Source organism: Pogona vitticeps, chromosome 2 (assembly GCF_051106095.1).
Source record: "Pogona vitticeps strain Pit_001003342236 chromosome 2, PviZW2.1, whole genome shotgun sequence".
NCBI lineage: Eukaryota > Metazoa > Chordata > Lepidosauria > Squamata > Agamidae > Pogona > Pogona vitticeps.
This window is the reverse complement of record NC_135784.1, coordinates 61,386,456-61,404,574: the sequence shown is the minus strand read 5'-3', so window position 1 is coordinate 61,404,574 and position 18,119 is coordinate 61,386,456. Positions and strand designations below refer to the sequence as shown.

General features: G+C 42.0%; 1 protein-coding gene across 8 annotated transcripts in view; it reads left to right on the top strand.

Annotated features, from left to right (window-relative positions):
- Window positions 1–18,119, top strand: part of PLXNA1 (plexin A1) — a 389,988-nt gene that overhangs the window by 329,691 nt on the left and 42,178 nt on the right. For all 8 annotated transcript variants that reach the window (XM_072989530.2, XM_020801318.3, XM_078385248.1 and 5 more), the window contains one exon: window positions 6,865–6,931. In XM_072989530.2, coding sequence (XP_072845631.1) covers window positions 6,865–6,931 — 67 coding nt within the window. The remainder of the gene's footprint in view (window positions 1–6,864; window positions 6,932–18,119) is intronic.

Below are 18,119 nucleotides of genomic sequence, written 5' to 3'. Positions count from 1 at the left end.
GCATCCCAGGGGAATGTACCTTGCCAGTCCTAGGTCGTCTGAAGCAAGGGAAGCACACCAAAGAGGGCCAGGATAGTTATCTAACTGTTAACACGCAGCAGGACCTCCTTCTTTCTTTTGGATGATTTCATTTGTAACATAATGACAGATTCTTATTTTCTTGCAAATACATGTTCAAGAAAAAGCTCCAGCCATTGCTGGATCCCTTGAAAGTTTGTTATTTCATGCTGGATCCCTGGGAAATATGTGTGTATTATCAATCTGTTTAAGTTCTTGGATATATGCTTTATAGGTGTGGTGGTAGTGGGGATGATGTGGCATCAAGTCAATTCTGTCTGATAGTAAACTTGTTCAGGGTAGAGAGTACTCAGAAGGGGTTTACCATTCCCTTCTTCTGAGGGTGCCCTGGGACTGTGCAGCTTGCCCAAGGCCACCGAGGCTGGCTCAACTCCCAGGAGGCCTAGTACGGAATCAAATTCCAAACCTCTGGCTCTGCAGCCAGGTTCCTAATTCACCGAGCTAGCCAGCCATCTAGTTAATAGAGATATACACATAAAAAATACAAACTTTATTTTATACTTAGTTTAAACTATGTGACGGTTACAGTGAGAACATTCTGGAAATGAAAGGAATGTCAAAAATCAGGAGATAGCAGAAAGGAGCAGAGGCAGTTTGAGGGAGAACATGTTGGATGTAGACTTCAATTTTGGGTTAATGTTTTATTCTTCTTCCATTGCTCCCCAGTTTAAATCCCACTTTTCCTTCCCAGTTCCCTTACCCCATCCATTTTGCATCCTGGTAAAAGAAAGAAGAATTCTTTCTGTCTTTCATGCTACCTTTCTTGTAGGTCAAGGGATGTCTTTACATCAAACCTAACAGGCTTAACATTAATCTGTATGGTGAAATCTGTTACTTGTGTGTTGTAAAATGTAATCCTCTGTGGCATCCGAGTATAGAACTAATAAAAGGAAATAACACTTTTCAGCCTTGACTGCAGCCACTCCAGAGATGCAGCAGATAACTAATGCAATTATTAGACCACTGTAAAATCAGTGTATTAAAGTAATCAAGATACAGTTACTAGAGCATGAACAACTATAGGTAGGTTTTATCTGTCCAGAAGAACCCACAGATGATGCCCCAGCCTTAACTGGTAAAGGGCACTCACCAGCAGTATGGCTGGATATAATACCACACCCAGGCTACGGACCTTCCCTTTTACGTGGACTGTATTCCATCAGAAACAGCCACCTCTTCATTTATGTGTTCCTTTGCCAATATCTTATCCTATTGTAGACTCTTTCTGCCCTATAGCAACTCTAGGTATGTTACTAAAGCCATCTGTACTTTGTATAATTAAAAATTTCTTTCCATACATAAGAAGCAATAATGACTCTAAATACAGTTCTTTCTAACCACCACCACACAATGGCAGTTACATTGTTTTGTAGAAATGTAGTATTCACCTAAATTAACAGTACCTTTTGGTTGAGTGCCCCAACGCTGGAGGTATTCAAGAAAAATTTAGATAATCACCTGGCAGATATGCTTTGATTGTATTCCTGCATTGAGCAGGGGGCTGGACTTGATGGCCTTGTAGGCCCCTTCCAACTTCACTTGTCTATGATTCTACTATTTTGAATGATGCAGACAGGGGTAGGTTCACAAAGCCTTCTGTATGTAGTTGGAGGGAGCACAGCTCAGTGAGAAGTTGTATTCTTTGCATGGAGATGCTCTCAGGCTTCTTCCCCATTAAAAGAATCTCAGGCAGCATTGCTGTGGCCCTAAGTGTGTTTGCTTGATAAACCTGTGACTTGATTTGACACAAAGCAGTTCCAAAGATTTTAAAAGGTCCATCGTTTTTGGAGTGTTGACTAGGCCTGCCCAGCTTGTGATCCAGCAATGAAAACAAAGTCTGTAGTCTTAAGCAGATGACAGTCATGGGAGATGCCTGGGCAAATGGAATGAATATACCTTGAGGAGGCCACAAATTGCACACACACGCTTCAAAAGCAGATTTATATACAATGATGATCCACTTTCATTTGCCACCATTGGTCTGTTCTCCAGGAAGACAAGTAATTGCTGAACCTGTCTGTGTAATTAAAGCAGAATGTGGGAACAGAGAGGGACTTGCATTTGGGCAGACATTATTACCAATGGACAAGTTGGTCTTTGTTCAAAACAACCTGTAGTTGTGAACTATTCTTTCTACTTCTTTTGATATATATGGACTCCCTTCAGAATCTGTGCAGCTTTTAGAACTAAAGAGTAGGGGCTTGGTTGTTTTTATAATTTTCAATCACATACACACCCCACTCCCTTACAGCACTGGGTAGGCTGTTGCTTTCTTGAGGTCATTAGCGCTGCTTGTGTTTTTGTGATCATTTGAATATGAAATAGCTAATCTGATGATTAATAGATGGAACAGTCAAAAAAGCAAACAAAATTTTCAATCAGAGCTATCAGCTTTTTTTAATTTTAAGTAAGAGATGTGCATAATCTTAAATGTTTGATAAATATGCAAAGGTCTTAATATTTGTAACAGAGATACATCTTCATGTGTAAAAACTAGCATATATTGAAAGCAATCAATGCAGACATTCTTCTTTCAACCCTTTCTCTTTATATAAGCCTGTTTTGTTTTCAGCTTATCAAATCCAGATCAACCAGTGACACCTATCCACTTTAGAATGGATAGGTGGACAATTGTATTGTCCTGCTTTTGGACTTCCCCAGAATAATGTTAATCTGTAGTCAGTTTTATCATATATTAGAAGATATGTGTAAGGAAATTACTCAAAACCCTCTCCTTGCTGTCTCATAATATCTTCCCTGCCTTGGGCTTCTGATTTGGGACTCTTGTTTTCTAGGTAGCACAGTACTGTGTCATGAACAAAAAGATAGACAGACATTGCACAATGGGAACATACGAAACAGAAATGCAGGAAAGTCCAGCTGCAGTTAAATACAGCTTTACTGAGCATCCAAAAACTAACAAACACAAAACGAGACAAAAATATTGTGGACGATTAAAGACTAACTGCTGGATCAAGTTTGCTTCCTCAGAGTGAGATGACCAGGTGGCCTCATGACATGGCCTCGTGACCCGAAAAAACAGTTCCTGTTTATGCCAAAGAAACTGATAATGATATAAAGCTTTACTGTTGCTCTTAAATGCTAACGTTCTTTAATTTTTTCTACCCCTTCCACACTCCTTTCCTCTCCCTTTCCACCTCCACCCATTCTAAATTCCTTTCTACCCCCCTTTCCTTTTCCACCCCTCTTATACTTTGTGTGCCCAAAAAACAAACCGGGGGTAGGTGTGGGCTCATTAGTCGGGGTAGGTGGGGCTCATTAGCCTTTGATGGCAGCACATCTAGGAGAAGAAAAACTCCAATTTCAAACGTCCACTGCCATGTGACTATATCCACTGATGAAAAAGGCTTAAGGAGTTAACTTCAAGGCAAAATCCGGAGCCAGAGTCCCAGAGGCAGTTCATGACTATGTACAGTCATTCTCTGGCAACTCCTGCGACATCACTTGAACCAGCCGATTGGCTCTTGCCTTTCCATTGGACTACTTTGGTGATGTGGAGAGGAGGGATTTTCTGCTTGGGTAACAGCCTATCCTCCATATTATTTTACCCAGGCTTCGTGCTCTGGAGAGGATACTCCAGCTTCGCATACAGCATCGAAACAACACGGGAAATAGTTACCACTTATAAGTCTTTGCTCAGTTGGCGTAGAGCATGACGCCAGGAGCTACTTCCGATGATGAGAAAGGGCATTGCACCTCACTAGGCAGCCCCCAGCCAGTAAGGTGCTACCTCACCATGGTCTGTTAACCTCACGTGGTGCGTGGGGTTTAGGGTGAAAGACGACAAGCAGATCGATAACCCTGCACCATGCAACAATCATAAGAAAACTTCTGCCCTAAAGTTGGGCACCTGAAATTTTCAGGCAATGAACCCTATCTTTTCTCATGAACTACAAGAAATACAGTGGGGCCTCGCATCACGACGTTAATTCGTTCCAGCGAAATCGCTGTAGAACGAAAACGTCGTGATGCGATTTTAAAAAGCCCATAGAAACGCATTTAAACCAGATTAATGCATTCCTAGGGGCTTCAAACTCACCGTCCAGCGAAGATCCTCCATAGTGCGGCCATTTTTGCTGCCTGTGCAGCGAGGAATCCGTGTGAAAACACAGCGGGCAGCCATTTTGTTTACCCAGCCGCCATTTTGAAACCACTGATCAGCTGTTAAAAAATCATCGCTTTGCGATGATCGGTTCCCGAAGCAGGGAACCGATCATCGCAAAGCAAAATTCCTTCATAGGGAACATTGTTTTGCGATCGCTTATACATATTATAGCACCTTAATGGGAGGCTGGTGTCACTACTATGGCATATTCTGATGTACTGATACGTTGTGTTCAGAAATTTCTGTGTCGAATGTGAAGACATAGAGAACTTTACAAGCAAACATCATATGAGTTTGGTTGTTGTAGGTTTTTCGGGCTGTCTAGCCGTGTTCTTGAGGTTTTTCTTCCTAACGTTTCGCCAGTCTCTGTGGCCAGCATCTTCAAAGGACAGGAGTCAGAACTCTGTCTGTACTCTGGTGCAGTTTCTGGGACTCAACTTTCCAACAAACTGCACCAGAGCACAGACAGAGTTCTGACTCCTGTCCTCTGAAGATGCTGGCCACAGAGACTGGCGAAATATTAGAAAAACAACCTCAAGAAAATGGCCAGACAGCCCGAAAAACCTACAACAACCATTGAATCCCGGCCGTGAAAGCCTTCGAGAATACATCATATGAGTTTCATTTTGAACGGTGTATTAGCATATGGTATTAAAATTGCTCATGAAGTCACTACAGTGGGGTCTTGACTTGAGAACTTAATCCGTATTGGAAGGCGGTTCTCAAGTCAAAAAGTCTGTAGGTCAAGTCTCCATTGACCTACAGTGCATTGAAAACCGATTAATCCTGTAACAGGCCGTTTTTGTTCCATTTTGGTTTTTTTCTGGTCTGTAAGTCAAATCTCATTCTGCAAGTCAAACCTAAATTTTGCGGCCAGAGAAGTCTGTAACTCAAAAAGTCTGTAAGTCAAGCCGTCTGTAAGTCAAGGGTCCACTGTAGATTGTTCTGTTTGGCTTAGTTTCACAGGAAGGGAAGAATCCTCTTCCTTCCTGGCATATTTGTCTGCAGTCCATTTTTGAGTTGCTGATGGCACAGAAAAACTAGCTGGGCAAACAAGGACAACAAAAGCAAGCTTGCCATGTTAGTTCACCTGATGCTGAAAATATTTTGGGTCTCCCTATCCTTGAGTGCTCCCTTTTCACAGTACTAATAATTGTGTGCCATCAAGTCAATTTTTATTTCTGGTGACCCTTTTAAGGGTTTTCCAGGTAGAGATTACTCAGAAGTGGCTTACTATTCCCTTCTTCTGGGGGCATCCTGGGATTGTGCAGCTTTGCCCAATTGGAGTCAGCGTCCATGGCTGATGGAAGTGGGGCAAGCACTTGAACTGACCCCACGAGCTTAGAAAAGATCCCCTTTATGTCTTGAAGATAAAATGTAATCAGTTCAGATACATGCAAATCTAGGGATTGAAAAATTTAAATACTCCATCTGCCTGTCTCTCCATTTCAACCTGACAAGCAAGAAAAGGAAGAAAGTGTTAACATTGCTGAGGTAGCTGGCAGCCACTGATAGGAGAAAATTCAGCTCACTAACCAATTCCACAGGCTGAAATGAAATGTCAGGGCTTGCTCTGAACATTTCTGGCCTGCCAGCCAGCCTGCCTGTCCAGAGCTGACCAACCTCCTGGTCCCCCCACTGCATGCCTGCATGTATATGTGCTCATGCACATATACACACCATTTGGCAGAAGCAATGTGTTCTTTCTGTATTTTTAAGGGAAAGAACTGGGAAAGGGAGATGTTCATTCTCTAGTTTTTGGCTATTATTCCTTGCAACAACTCAGAGACTGCATTAAATTCATTGCATGGAACTCAGTGTGAAATGAGTTAAGGTAAATAGTGGCAGTGCTCATTCATCCTTTGCTACTCTTTCACATTTTCTCTTGGCCTCTGATTATGTATTGCGTTATGAGAGAAGGTTCTGAAGTGGATAATTCACCAAGCTTTTAGTAGCAATGGTATATATACACCACAGAACTCTGTGTTATGTTCTTAGTGTTTGCTGCCTAGCTGTACTATTAATATGAGCATCACTATAAATTATTTGTGGTCTTTACAGAGTACTTTCCAACTGGGATGATTCACCGATCTACAGAATAATTTCAGATTCATTCATAGTTTGTGAATATACTTCTTAGTTACTGCCTGATTTTAAAAGTTACAACTCGGGGTGGGGGGGTCAGTTTATTGGTAAATTTTGTAATTCTAGTCACTTAATGACAATATGAATTTTTGAACTCATTAGAAATGGGGAACACAGAGTAAGGAGGTTATGTATTTTCCCCTGAGCCTGAAAACTGTACTATGGATCCCTCTCCAGTACTGCTGCATCCCCTTGAGGATTTGCAGATGGGGACTGGGGCACATTGGTTTCTTTTGCTGTGTTCTTACAGCTGTGGCCTGCAGGAGGCCAGGTTTAACTCTAATGAGCTCAGTGGGAGCAAAGTGGGTTGGGCTGTTTCCAGGACTATCTTTAGAATTTGTCATGGCAACCCCAGTCTTCTGGCTACCTTCTTTGGTTCTTTGAGGTTCCTGTCTTTCAAGGTTTGACCTTTAAAGCCTCTGAGAAAAATAGCAGAAAGATCAGAGACTTTGAAAGAAGATCAGAAGACTGATTTTTCCCTGTTATTCACAACTTACTCTCTACTTCCCCTACAGGACAGAGTCAGTGGCTGAGAAAATGTTGACAAACTGGTTCACATTCCTTCTGTACAAGTTCTTGAAGGTAAGAATGCAGCACCTTGCTGATGATATTGCATGGAGTTAAAGAAACGATCCTGATTTGTGGGAACTGTTCATCTGTTTGCTGTGGATGGTGTGCTGACTGGAATGCTGCAGGGAATCAAGAAGCCTGTATCCTAGGAAAGCTTGTTCTGAATTGGATATAGCTGGTGGCCCCATTTTTAAACAAAATTAGGGTGTGTGTGTGTGTGTTTGTGTTTGTTTGTTTGTTTGTTTGTTTGTTTTAAATTTGATATAGTGCTCCCAATAGTCCCATAGCACTACTCTAGGTGCTTCACAATAAAATACATAATCCAACAATTAATATAGTAAAATCATAGACACTCTAATCACATAAAAACAGAAGGGGCCAGAGCATAAATAAAGCTATGAAAAAACAAATGAAACCAAAATGCAGAAAACAAATGCCTAGTAACAGTTTGGACTAGTTTTCTGCCCTTTTTATAAATCTTTTCTTATGCTTGATGAAAAGTGGTACAAAAATATTGAAGATTATTTATTGATTCTCAGATATCATTGGGAACATTCAGATAACTTTTATGATCCGGTCCTAGTCTGGTTAGAGTTTAGAAAAGTTGCTTGTTTGGGACTGTAAGTCCCAAAGTCCTCAGTCAGCTGATGCTGGGTTTTGAAACTTTTATTCTTAAAAATAATCTGTACCAACTGCGGCTCTGATATGCAGTCTTCTAGAATTCCCCTGTCTCTGATTCATTCCCCTTTCATAACAAATCACCTTTTGTGAGGTATTGCATAAAACACAGGGACTGACTAGAGAGGGGGCTTGAAAGACCAGAACAGACTGCATGCTGAACTGTCTCAACAAACTCCAGGGAAAAGAACCTTAGAAGGTGGTAGACTCTCTTTGCTGCAAGCAGAATGACACTGGCAGTAGTTCCGCAGGTCTTGGCAGTAGTGGAAGTGTCGTGCGAAGTCAATACAAGTTTGCTTTCTCTTTACAGTGTGCCTGATAAAGGCCTAGTACATTGCTGCCATTGGGTCCACCTTGTGAAATCAGTAGACATGAGCAGCGTTCTGCTGCACCACAGATGAATTATGGCTGCAGTTTTCCTGGTACAGCTGTATCCCGTGTGTCTCAGGGAAGCTTAGTTGTGCTCTGTACTCTAGAAGGGAGCCTAAGATAATGGCAGCTAGGGCGAGAGGCCTGTTTGTCAGTCAAAAGTGGTGCCCCCACAAGGATCATACCAGGCTTTTTATTTGGCCAGCTATCCTGTCACAGAGCTGTGTTTCGGTTTTGGTTTTTTATGGGTAAAGAAAGCCTGAATCTTTCGCAAGCCAGCTGAAAGCTATGCTGATGGCAGGTGATCACCACTGAGAGGAGATTTATGGCATCGCTTACATGCACGGCACTTCTTCCCTTTGTCTAGGGATGGGCCGTATTCATAAAAGTATATCACTGCTGTAGAGTGTATATCACTTAGCTGAGACGTAAGAGCAGCACTCTCCTGCTGTTTAAGCACTGCTTCTTAAAAGTTCATCACTACAAGCAGTATATTCTTTTCAGTGACTTTGTCAGCTCTGTTGTTTTAAATGGGGCTTGCGTACATCAGTGTTTGCTTAAGTACGGCTACAACTTGCTGGATTGCCTTCAGATTTGGCAGGAATGAAGGGGAAGAACCACTTTAGAGACCTGTAACAGTGAAACACCAGGACACTGTGGGTGCTGACACAGTCTCAGTTGTGAAGACCGGGGCTTAGGATGAGCTGTAGGCACCTTAGGAGCTCTTCTGCCACCTTAGGAGCTCCAAATTCCATGATCACCACGTTCAGTATCTTAGATGGAGAATCTAGATAATAATCATTACTAACTTTTTATCTCAGTGTTTTATCCCAGGCAATGGAGTCAGTAAAGGCATTTAAAAATGCATGCTATGTGGTCTAGAAATATCTCTTAGATAGTTAAAGGAGGCACCAGGAGGCACAGACACCCATCCACCCCTGCAGTCTTTCAAAAATATGCCTGTGCCCTGAGTTCCTGAAATAGACAAATCGCATTCCAAGCTGGATAAAGAGAGAGTTGACTTAATGTTGCTGGAATTTCACAGTGCGAGGCATTGTTGTCACCCAAATAAAAGTGTTCTGGTTCCATTTATCCCTCTGCAGCAGGATTCCTGTGAGGAGGGTGTGCCTTCTTGTCTGCAATCCTGGTGCCAAGCTGAATGGGAAGCTTTCCATGATAGTGAGGCCAATTCAGTCCACATGTAGCCGTACGTTTGCCATAGGAGGTTGGCGTTTGTCTCAGTTCACTGCTATAAAATGGGAACAGTCTTGTGTGCCGGTAAATAGGAAGGGGGTTGGTGCTGTGGATTTGGAGCAAGGAGCCACAGAATAAGAATTAGTCTCAGAAGGTGCGCTGAGGGAGGAGTAGATTCGTAACCATTCTGGGCCCTCCCTGTTATATAGCCTTCTCCTTTCTGCTCATCTGCATGTCAGGAAGAGGAAAAGGTATCCAAAGACACGAATGCTGTTGCTATTGCACGTGTCCTTTAGAGAACCAGAACCAATGAAGTCTAATTCTCTTGCCTTGCACATGCAGAAGCACACAGTTTTGTAGCTATTATCGTTTGTGCTTAAATTCTTGAGCAGTATGCTGTCTGGCAGCACTTGGCCACAGATCTTCCCCTGCAACTGATGCTCTGCTTTAAGGTGCTGAGGCTTCTAAGCGACAGAATTGGACTCTACCATCGAGGGGGCAACATTGGTGCAGCAGTCCTCAGAGAAAGTTGTTGTTTAGGATGTGCTTGAACCATGAACAAACCCTCCCTAAATGGGAGAATTAGCCATATAACCACCCTTCTGTGAGCCCTTTTAGGGCAGTGCTATTGCAGCAGTGGGAACACGTATCTGGGAAGGGGTGGGAAGGAAACCTTTCTACTGGCTTCTGTTTTACTTGGATTAGCAACATGCCAGGTAATTTTTTTAAAAAAACCCGCATACACCAGACTGGTCAAAAAAGAGACCAGATGGCGAGTTTGGTGGAACAATATGACAGATGCCGAGAGGGGGGATTTGTGGCATGTTGTCCACATGAGAACGGAAAATAGAACCTCCTGTTCCCCCATTGGACCTAGTCCTGTTGTTGCTGGAATATGAAAGGGTATCTCATGTCTTAGCTCAGACATGGTTTGTAGGCCTTCCCAGCCACGGCAATTTATACAAGGGGAGAAGTAGTTTGGAGGCTGTGAACATTTCTCCCATTAGCTTTTGTATATATGTGGTTGCATGCTCATCTTCCTTTAGAGGAGAGTTGCACCCCAGGAAGCATGGTTTTCCTCTCCAGGTGTGTGTTCATCACATACCTTGTTTTTCAGTTTTAAACTACCAGTACCCTGTTTCCCTGAAAATAAGACCTAATCTGAAAATAAGACTAATATGATTTTTTAGGATGCTCGTAATATAAGCCCTACCCCAAAAATAAGTTCCAGTTATGTGAAACCCCACCCTCCACCATTGTACAGCAACCAGAAGAAGATGATATGACTGTATTTGAATAAATGTAGATTGTTGTACATCGAAAAAAATAAAACATCCCCTGAAAATAAACCCTAATGCATTTTATGGAGCAAAAATTAATATAAGACCCTGTCTTATTTTTGGGGAAACATGGTAGCAGTTTTGGTTACTGTTGCGCTACCCATGGTAGAATATAGGGGGCTGAAATAGGCCCCAGTTCACCCCTGCTATACAAGATGCGTTTCGGCAAAATGAAGGATGTTCAGTATCAACCACCATTACTACCTTTACTACATATTCTAAACAACTGAGCACCAAAGACAGATGCTTGTTAACCAGGCATGAGGCACAATTCCCATGAATGGATGTTCAGAAGATACAGAGAACAAATCCTTAAAACAACACTAGCAGAGCAAAGATGGAGACACAGTTAATCTTCATGTTAAGAGACCTCAGAATAAAAAAAAAATGGGCTGAGGTTTGGGAGGTAGAGTTATTTTAACAAAACTTGGAAACGGATACCAACTCTTGAAATGCAGCAACATGATGGATAAACAAGTCTTGCCAACCAATTTTTCTACTATGTTGAGGAGAAAGGGTCTAACTTAATCTCTCTTCCTTTCCCTGTGTGGCTTTAGGGGAATGAGGATTGCAGCTGTTTGTGAACTGAGAAGTAGTGGTTGAGATCCATGAAACAGGTTTTATAGCAAGTAGTTTGCCAGCAGGGAAACATATGCTTTTGTTCCCAGGTTGTAGCAAATATGCATGCAAATCAGGCAAACGAGTGTGCTTGCATTTTCATGTGCCTAGCTTTTATCAGATTTTTGTAAGCTTTGAAGAATCTGAGAGGCAGAATATGTAAAATTTCCAGAAATTCTGAAGCCACAGAAAACCAATCCCTCCCCCACAAGCTGTCTATGTGTGTGTGTGCGCGCACACACACATATACAGAAGCCTTTTTTAAAGCACTGATCTAAAGTTACATGGGAAATGTATTGTGCATATTTTAGTTTGCTCATAAAATTATCAAGTTGGGCCTATTAAATGTAGAAGTATTTATGATTTGGTGTCCTTTTGTATAGTATATCCAATACGACAAGGCAGCAATTGGTGAGGGCAATTGCTATCTTGTCGTGGCGAAGGGGCTTGAGTAATTCAAAGAAGCTATGGGCTAGGCTGTGCAGGGACACCCAAGATGGACAGGTCATAGGGGAGAGTTCTGACTAAATGTGATCCACCTGGAGCAGGAACTGGCAAGCCACTCCAGTATCTTTACCAAGAAAACCATGAACAGAAACAAAATAAAAGTTATGATGCTGGAAGATGAGCCCCTCAGGTCGGAAGGCATCTAACATGCTACTGAGGAAGAGCGGAGGAGAAATACGAGTAGCTCCAGAGCTAATAAAGTGGTTGGGCCAAAGCTGAAAGGACGCTCAGCTGCGGACGCGCCTGGAAGTGAAAGGAAACTCCGATGCTGCAAAGAAAAACACCGCATAGGAAATTGGAAAAAGATATGTGAACCTTGGTAAGCTGGATGTGGTCAAACAGGAAATGGCAAGAATCAACTTTGACATCCTGGGCGTTAGTGAACTAAAATGAACAGGAATGGGCGAATTCAATTCAGATGATTATCATATCTACTATTGTGGGCAAGAATCCCGTAGAAGAAATGGAGTAGCCCTCATAGTCAACGAAACAGTGGGAAAAGCTGTACTGGGATACATTCTCAAAAATAATAGAATGATTTCAATACGAATCCAGGGCAGACCTTTCAACATCACAGTAATCCAAGTTTATGCACCAGCCACCAATGCTAAAGAGGCTGAAATTGACCAAATCTATGAAGACTTACAACACCTTCTAGAACTGACACCAAAGAAAGATGTTCTTGTTATTATATGGGGACTGGAATGCTAAAGTAGGGAGTCACGAGATACAACCTGGTCATCACAAACACTCTTTTCCAACAACACAAGAGGCGACTCTATACATGGAAATCACCAGATGGGCAAAACCGAAATCAGATTGATTATATTCTCTGCAGCCAAAGATGGAGAAGCTCAATACAGTCAGCAAAAACAAGGCTTGGAGCTGATTGTGGCTCTGATCATCAGCTTCTCATAGCAAAATTCAAGCTTAAACAGAAGAGAGTAGGAAAAACCCACGGGGCTACTCAGGTATAATCTAAACCACATCCCTTATGAATACACAGTGGAAGTGAATAACAGATTTAAGGACCTCGATTTGGTGGACAGAGTGCCTAAAGAACTTTGGATAGAGGCTGGTAACATTGTACAGAAGGCAGCAACAAAAACATCCTAAAGAAAAGGAAATGCAAGAAAGCAAAATTGCTGTCCAACAAGACCTTACAAATAGCAGAGAAGAAAAGGGAGACAAAATGCAAGGGAGATAGGGAAAGCTACAGAAAATGGAATGCTGACTTCCAAAGAATAGCAAGGAGAGACAAGAGGGCCTTCTTAAATGAACAGCACAAAGATATAGAGGAAAATAATGGAAAGGTGAAAAATCAGAGATCTGTTAAAGAAAATTGGAGATATTAGAGGAACATTTTGTGCAAAGATGGACATGATAAAGGACAAAAAAGGTAGGGACCTCACAGAAGCAGAAGACATCAAGAAGAGGTAGCAAGAATACACAGCGGAATTATACTAAAAGATCTGGATGTCCCGGAGAACCCAGATAGTGTGGCTGCTGACCTTGAGCCAGACATCCTGGAGAGTGAAGTCAAGTGGACCTTAGAAAGCTTGTCTAACAACAAGGCCAATGGAGGTGATGGCATTCCAGTTTAACTATTTAAAATCATGAAACATGACGCTGTTAAGGTGCTACACTCAATATGCCAGCAAGTTTGGAAAACTCAGCAGTGGCCAGAGCATTGGAAAAGATCAGTCTACATCCCAGTCCCAAAGAAGGGCAGTGCCAAAGAACACTCCAACTACCGTACAATTGCACTCATTTCACACACTAGCAAGGTTATGCTCAAAATCCTACAAGGTAGGCTTCAGCAGTATGTGAAGCGAGAACTCCCAGTAGTACAAGCTGGATTTCGAAGGGGCAGAGGAACTAGAGACCAAATTGCTAACATGTGCTAGATTATGGAGAATGCCAGAGAGTTCCAGAAAAACATCTACTTCTGCTTCATTGACTGTGCAAAAGCCTTTGACGTAGTCAAACTATGGCAAGTTCTTAAAGAAATGTGAGTGCCTGACCACCTTATCTATCTCCTGAGAAATCTATATTTGGGACATTAAACAACAGTTAGAACTGGATATGGAACAACTGATTGGTTCAAAATTGGGAAAGGAGTATGACAAGGCTATATATTGTCTCCCTGCTTATTTAACTTATATGCAGAATACATAATATGAAAGACTGGATTGGATGAATCCCAAACCAGAATTAAGATTGCCAGAAGAAATATCAACAACTTCAGATATGCAGATGATACCACTCTGATGACAGAAAGTGAGAAGGAATTAAAGAACCTCTTAATGAGGGTGAAAGAGGAGAGCACAAGAATAGTCTAAAGCAGTGGTTCTTAACGTGGGCAATAATGCCCCCCAGGGGGCGATTTCATTTTTCAGGGGGGCGGTAGAACGAAAAGGGGCGGCGTGGGGGCGCTGGAGCAGAAGGGGGCGGTAGGGGGGCGCTGGAGCAAGCCAAACCTGTAAAGATGGCTGCAGCCTTTTTACATTGTGCATGAATATATATTTTCCTCCAATTTTAATTTAGTTTCAGACGTTTTGTCTTGAAATTTTTAGTTCCTGAATTTGTTTTTATGCCCTTTTTATATTTCTTTTTGCGTCTTAAAATTCACTTGCAACTAAATCATTAAATGTTACTTTTTGGGGGGCATTTCATTTTCTTAGAATTTAATTTTGTTTTCAGGGGTCATTGGATTTAAGTGTCTTAAATAAATAAATAAATAAATAAATAAATAAATAAATAAATAAATAAATAAATAAATAAATAAATAAGATATCATCGCCGCGGGAAGGGGGGGCGATGATAACTTCCTCAATGGCTCAAGGGGGCTTTTCTTTCAAAAAGGTTAAGAACCACTGGTCTAAAGCTCAACATAAAAAAACCTAAGATCATGGCCACTGGCCCCATCCCCTCCTGGTAAATAGAAGGGGAAGATACTGAGGCAGTGAATAATTTTACCTTTTTGGGCTCCATGATCACTGCAGATGGTGACAGCAGCCACGAAATTGAAAGACACCTGCTTCTTGGGAGGAAAGCGATGAAAAACCTAGATAGCATCTTAAAAAGCACCTTGCCGACAAAAGTCCGCATAGTCAAAGCTCTGGTTTTTCCAGTAGTGATGTATGGAAGTGAGAGCTGGACCATAAAGAAGGCTGACCGCCGAAGAATTGATGCTTTTGAATTGTGGTGCTGGAGGAGGCTCTTGAGGGTCACCTGGACTGCAAGGAGAACAAACCTATCAATTCTAAAGGAAATCAACCCTGATTGCTCACTGAAAGGACAGATCCTGAAGCTGAGGCTCCAATACTTTGGCCATCTCATGAGAAGAGAAGACTCCTTGGAAAAGACCTTGATGTTGGGAAAGTGTGAAGGCAAGAAGAGAAAGGGACGAGAGAGGACGAGATGGATGGACAGTGTCATTGAAGGTACCAACATACATTTGACCTAACTCCGGGAGGCAGTGGAAGACAGGAGGGCCTGGCATGCTCTGGTCCATGGGGTCACGAAGAGTTGGACACAACTTAACAACTAAATAACAAATCCTATTGAAGGAAAAAAAACCACTGGAACAAGATTTATGATGTGGTTCAACATAGCTGCTACCGCCATTCTGGATTTTTCTAGGGAGCTTGGTATTTCCTAGGGAGCTGCTGTATTCATTTGACATATTTTGCCTTGTGCCAGTTTTACATGAAAAACAGGCAGAGATTAAAACTGGAAACAGAAGAAACCACTGACAGTGTAGGGGGAAAATGTTGTCTTCCATAGTTATAAGCACAGAAAGCACTCATTTTTGGATGAATTGGGGCAAGGTCAAGACTTCATTGAACTTTGTCTAATTTGTCTTATTTTCTGATCAATTACTTTTAGTAGTTGCTGGCTCTTCTGAGTCTTTATATATATATTTTTATGGACTTTTGAAAACTGATGCCGTGCCATCTCATAAGCTTCTCTGTTCTTTCACACATTGCTCTATTTCTTATGCATAGACAGACCAGTATCTTTTTCTGATTACTACAGAAGTTGGAGTATTCTGAAACAATTTTAGAAAAAAGAATCAAAAGCTGGCTCATACAATGGCCTCACCATCATGTTGCAGAAGAAATATGTTTTTGCAGCGTCTCAGACTGCATTCTTCAACCAAAAACCTGAAAATATTCTGTATTCTATAATGTTTGAGCCTTTCCAACACTAGGTCTTAAATGACTTAGAAATCACTTTGGATGTGTAAAGGAGAGGCAACAATATGAATATGTCTTCAAAATGTATTCATAATTGTAAAATATAAAATTTCTTGAAAAAATTTTCAGTTTGCCCAAATTTTGAGGAAAGAGAGAAAAACCGAGGGTGGGGGGAGTAAACAGCAGTTTTCCGGATTCTCATGTCGTGGACCTTCACATCTTTAGGCAGAGTACAGTTTTTTTCAGGTGATGAAGTACATTAAAATCTAATTGTGAATCCCGATTAGAGTAGACCAATTGAATTAATGAGTCTTACATAATTGTTGATTCAGCACTAATTCAATGGGTCTGTTCTAGTTGAGATTAGCCACTGGATTTAGTTCAATATCTTTGGAACAAAGGGTGCCACTGCCCAGGGGGGAAAGTGTGAATGGAGTTGCACCCAGGATAGTAGATTTGTAAGGGTTACTTCACTTCAGCCTATCACACAGGAATCAGGAAAGAGAAGGGAATAAATTGTCACTCAAAAGCGTTGTTTGTAGCTTCTGAAGGTAGTTCTGCTCTGCTGTAGCGGTCCAGGTTTGCAGGAGGCAGTTAGAGCAGAGCTTCCTTAACAAACTGGAAACAAGACTGACTGAATACTGCCTCCTTTCCTTCTGCCACTTTTTTTGTTCTTTGTTCATCTCACTGTCTTAGTGTAAGGTTAGCAAACCTTTAAAATAGGAAGAAAAGAAGAAAACAGACCCAGGGACTAGTTTGGGGAGGAAAGGATTCAAACAGCAGCCAGTTTCCTCACTCCCTTGCCTCTCTCACTGCTGCTGCAGCTGGCTGGGATGGCTTCAGATAAAATGGCGACAGAGACCCATCCACATCATGTCAAGCAATGGCACTGCCTGAACCAAACAAATTTGATTCCAAAAAGTGAAAGCCTGAAAAACAGAGGAAAAAATGGCAGATGATGCAGGGATTCTGAGCTGATTTACGTTGACTTGTATCTGATGTAGTCCATGGAAAATAATTCAAATCTGACCTTTCCAATCCCAGAGCATTTTCCACATTGTTTATTGATGTAGTTGCCCCCAAAAGTGGGCTGTTCATGATGAGAGTTGAGGAAAGTAAGGAGTTCTGTGCTCGCTGCTTACTGTCTCTCCCCATCTGTGAAGCAGTACAGAGGGTGCCCAAGAGTATATCCATCTACTGGCTGGTCTGTTGTCCTCAGATTGGCATGAATTGTTCCCATATGTCTGTACATGGACAAACAGAAGTAGCTGATCCTTTGTGACAGCTGCACAGTGACAACTCAAAGGATATGGGGGAAAGGAAAACAACCCTTAATACTGTATATAGATTTAACACCACGGGAAGATGGAATCCACATCTTCGTTCCCAGTCTTTCCCCTTCCTAGATATCTCTTGCAACAGAGATGGAGACAGGCAGGCTTCGCAGAATCAGCAGGCCCCAGCAGTCGTGCTTTTGTTGAGGCCTCAAGCATCATTCATCAGCCTCCTAATGAGCCATCCCAGGAAATGGGAGAGCGAAACAGATAAAGAGGAGCATTGAAAAATGCACAATATTAGGTGCCTGATGAGCTAAATCTCATCAATAAGACACTGTGAACGTTAGCTAGTTTGGCTCCTGCTGCCTCAGGCCTGCTCTCCACATACGCATAGGCACCCACGTGCAAATGCCAGCATTTCCAAATGCCAATGTTTACACATGCCTCTGCATCTGGCAGCTTCTTGTAATCCTTTAGAGATTAATGGAAATGCTCTTCTCAGGAGCACTTTGTCTGGTAGCTCCAAAACTTTTCACAGAACTATGATCTACGCACAGGTTGCCACCTCCATCCTTGTCCTGGTAATGGCCTCTGAAAAGTGGTTTCTCTGAAAGGAGTTCACAGTGGGAACACAGTGGAGGCATTAGAGATACTTCTTCTGCATGACGAGAAAGGCAAGATCTTGCCTCCTAAAACTGACTTGTGAGATCTCAACCATGTAAGAGAAGATCAGCAGGTTGGCAGTGAAGCAAAAGAACCCAGGTTCATGCTCCGTCATTTCTTTTTAAAAAGAAAGACTTCTCCCTGAGACCCTGAAAGCCATGCTTTAATGAGAGGAGGCTACTGAGCTGGATAGCTCAATAGTCAGACTCAGTCTAAGGCAGTTTAGCACGTCATGTAACCAATTTTTGGCATGTTTAGCAATTTTTTTAAAAAAAGAGTTATGAGGGTTGTGGCAAGCTTAAGGACCGGTCAATTTATTACAGTGTGAGGTTTCATAATTACCATCCACTTG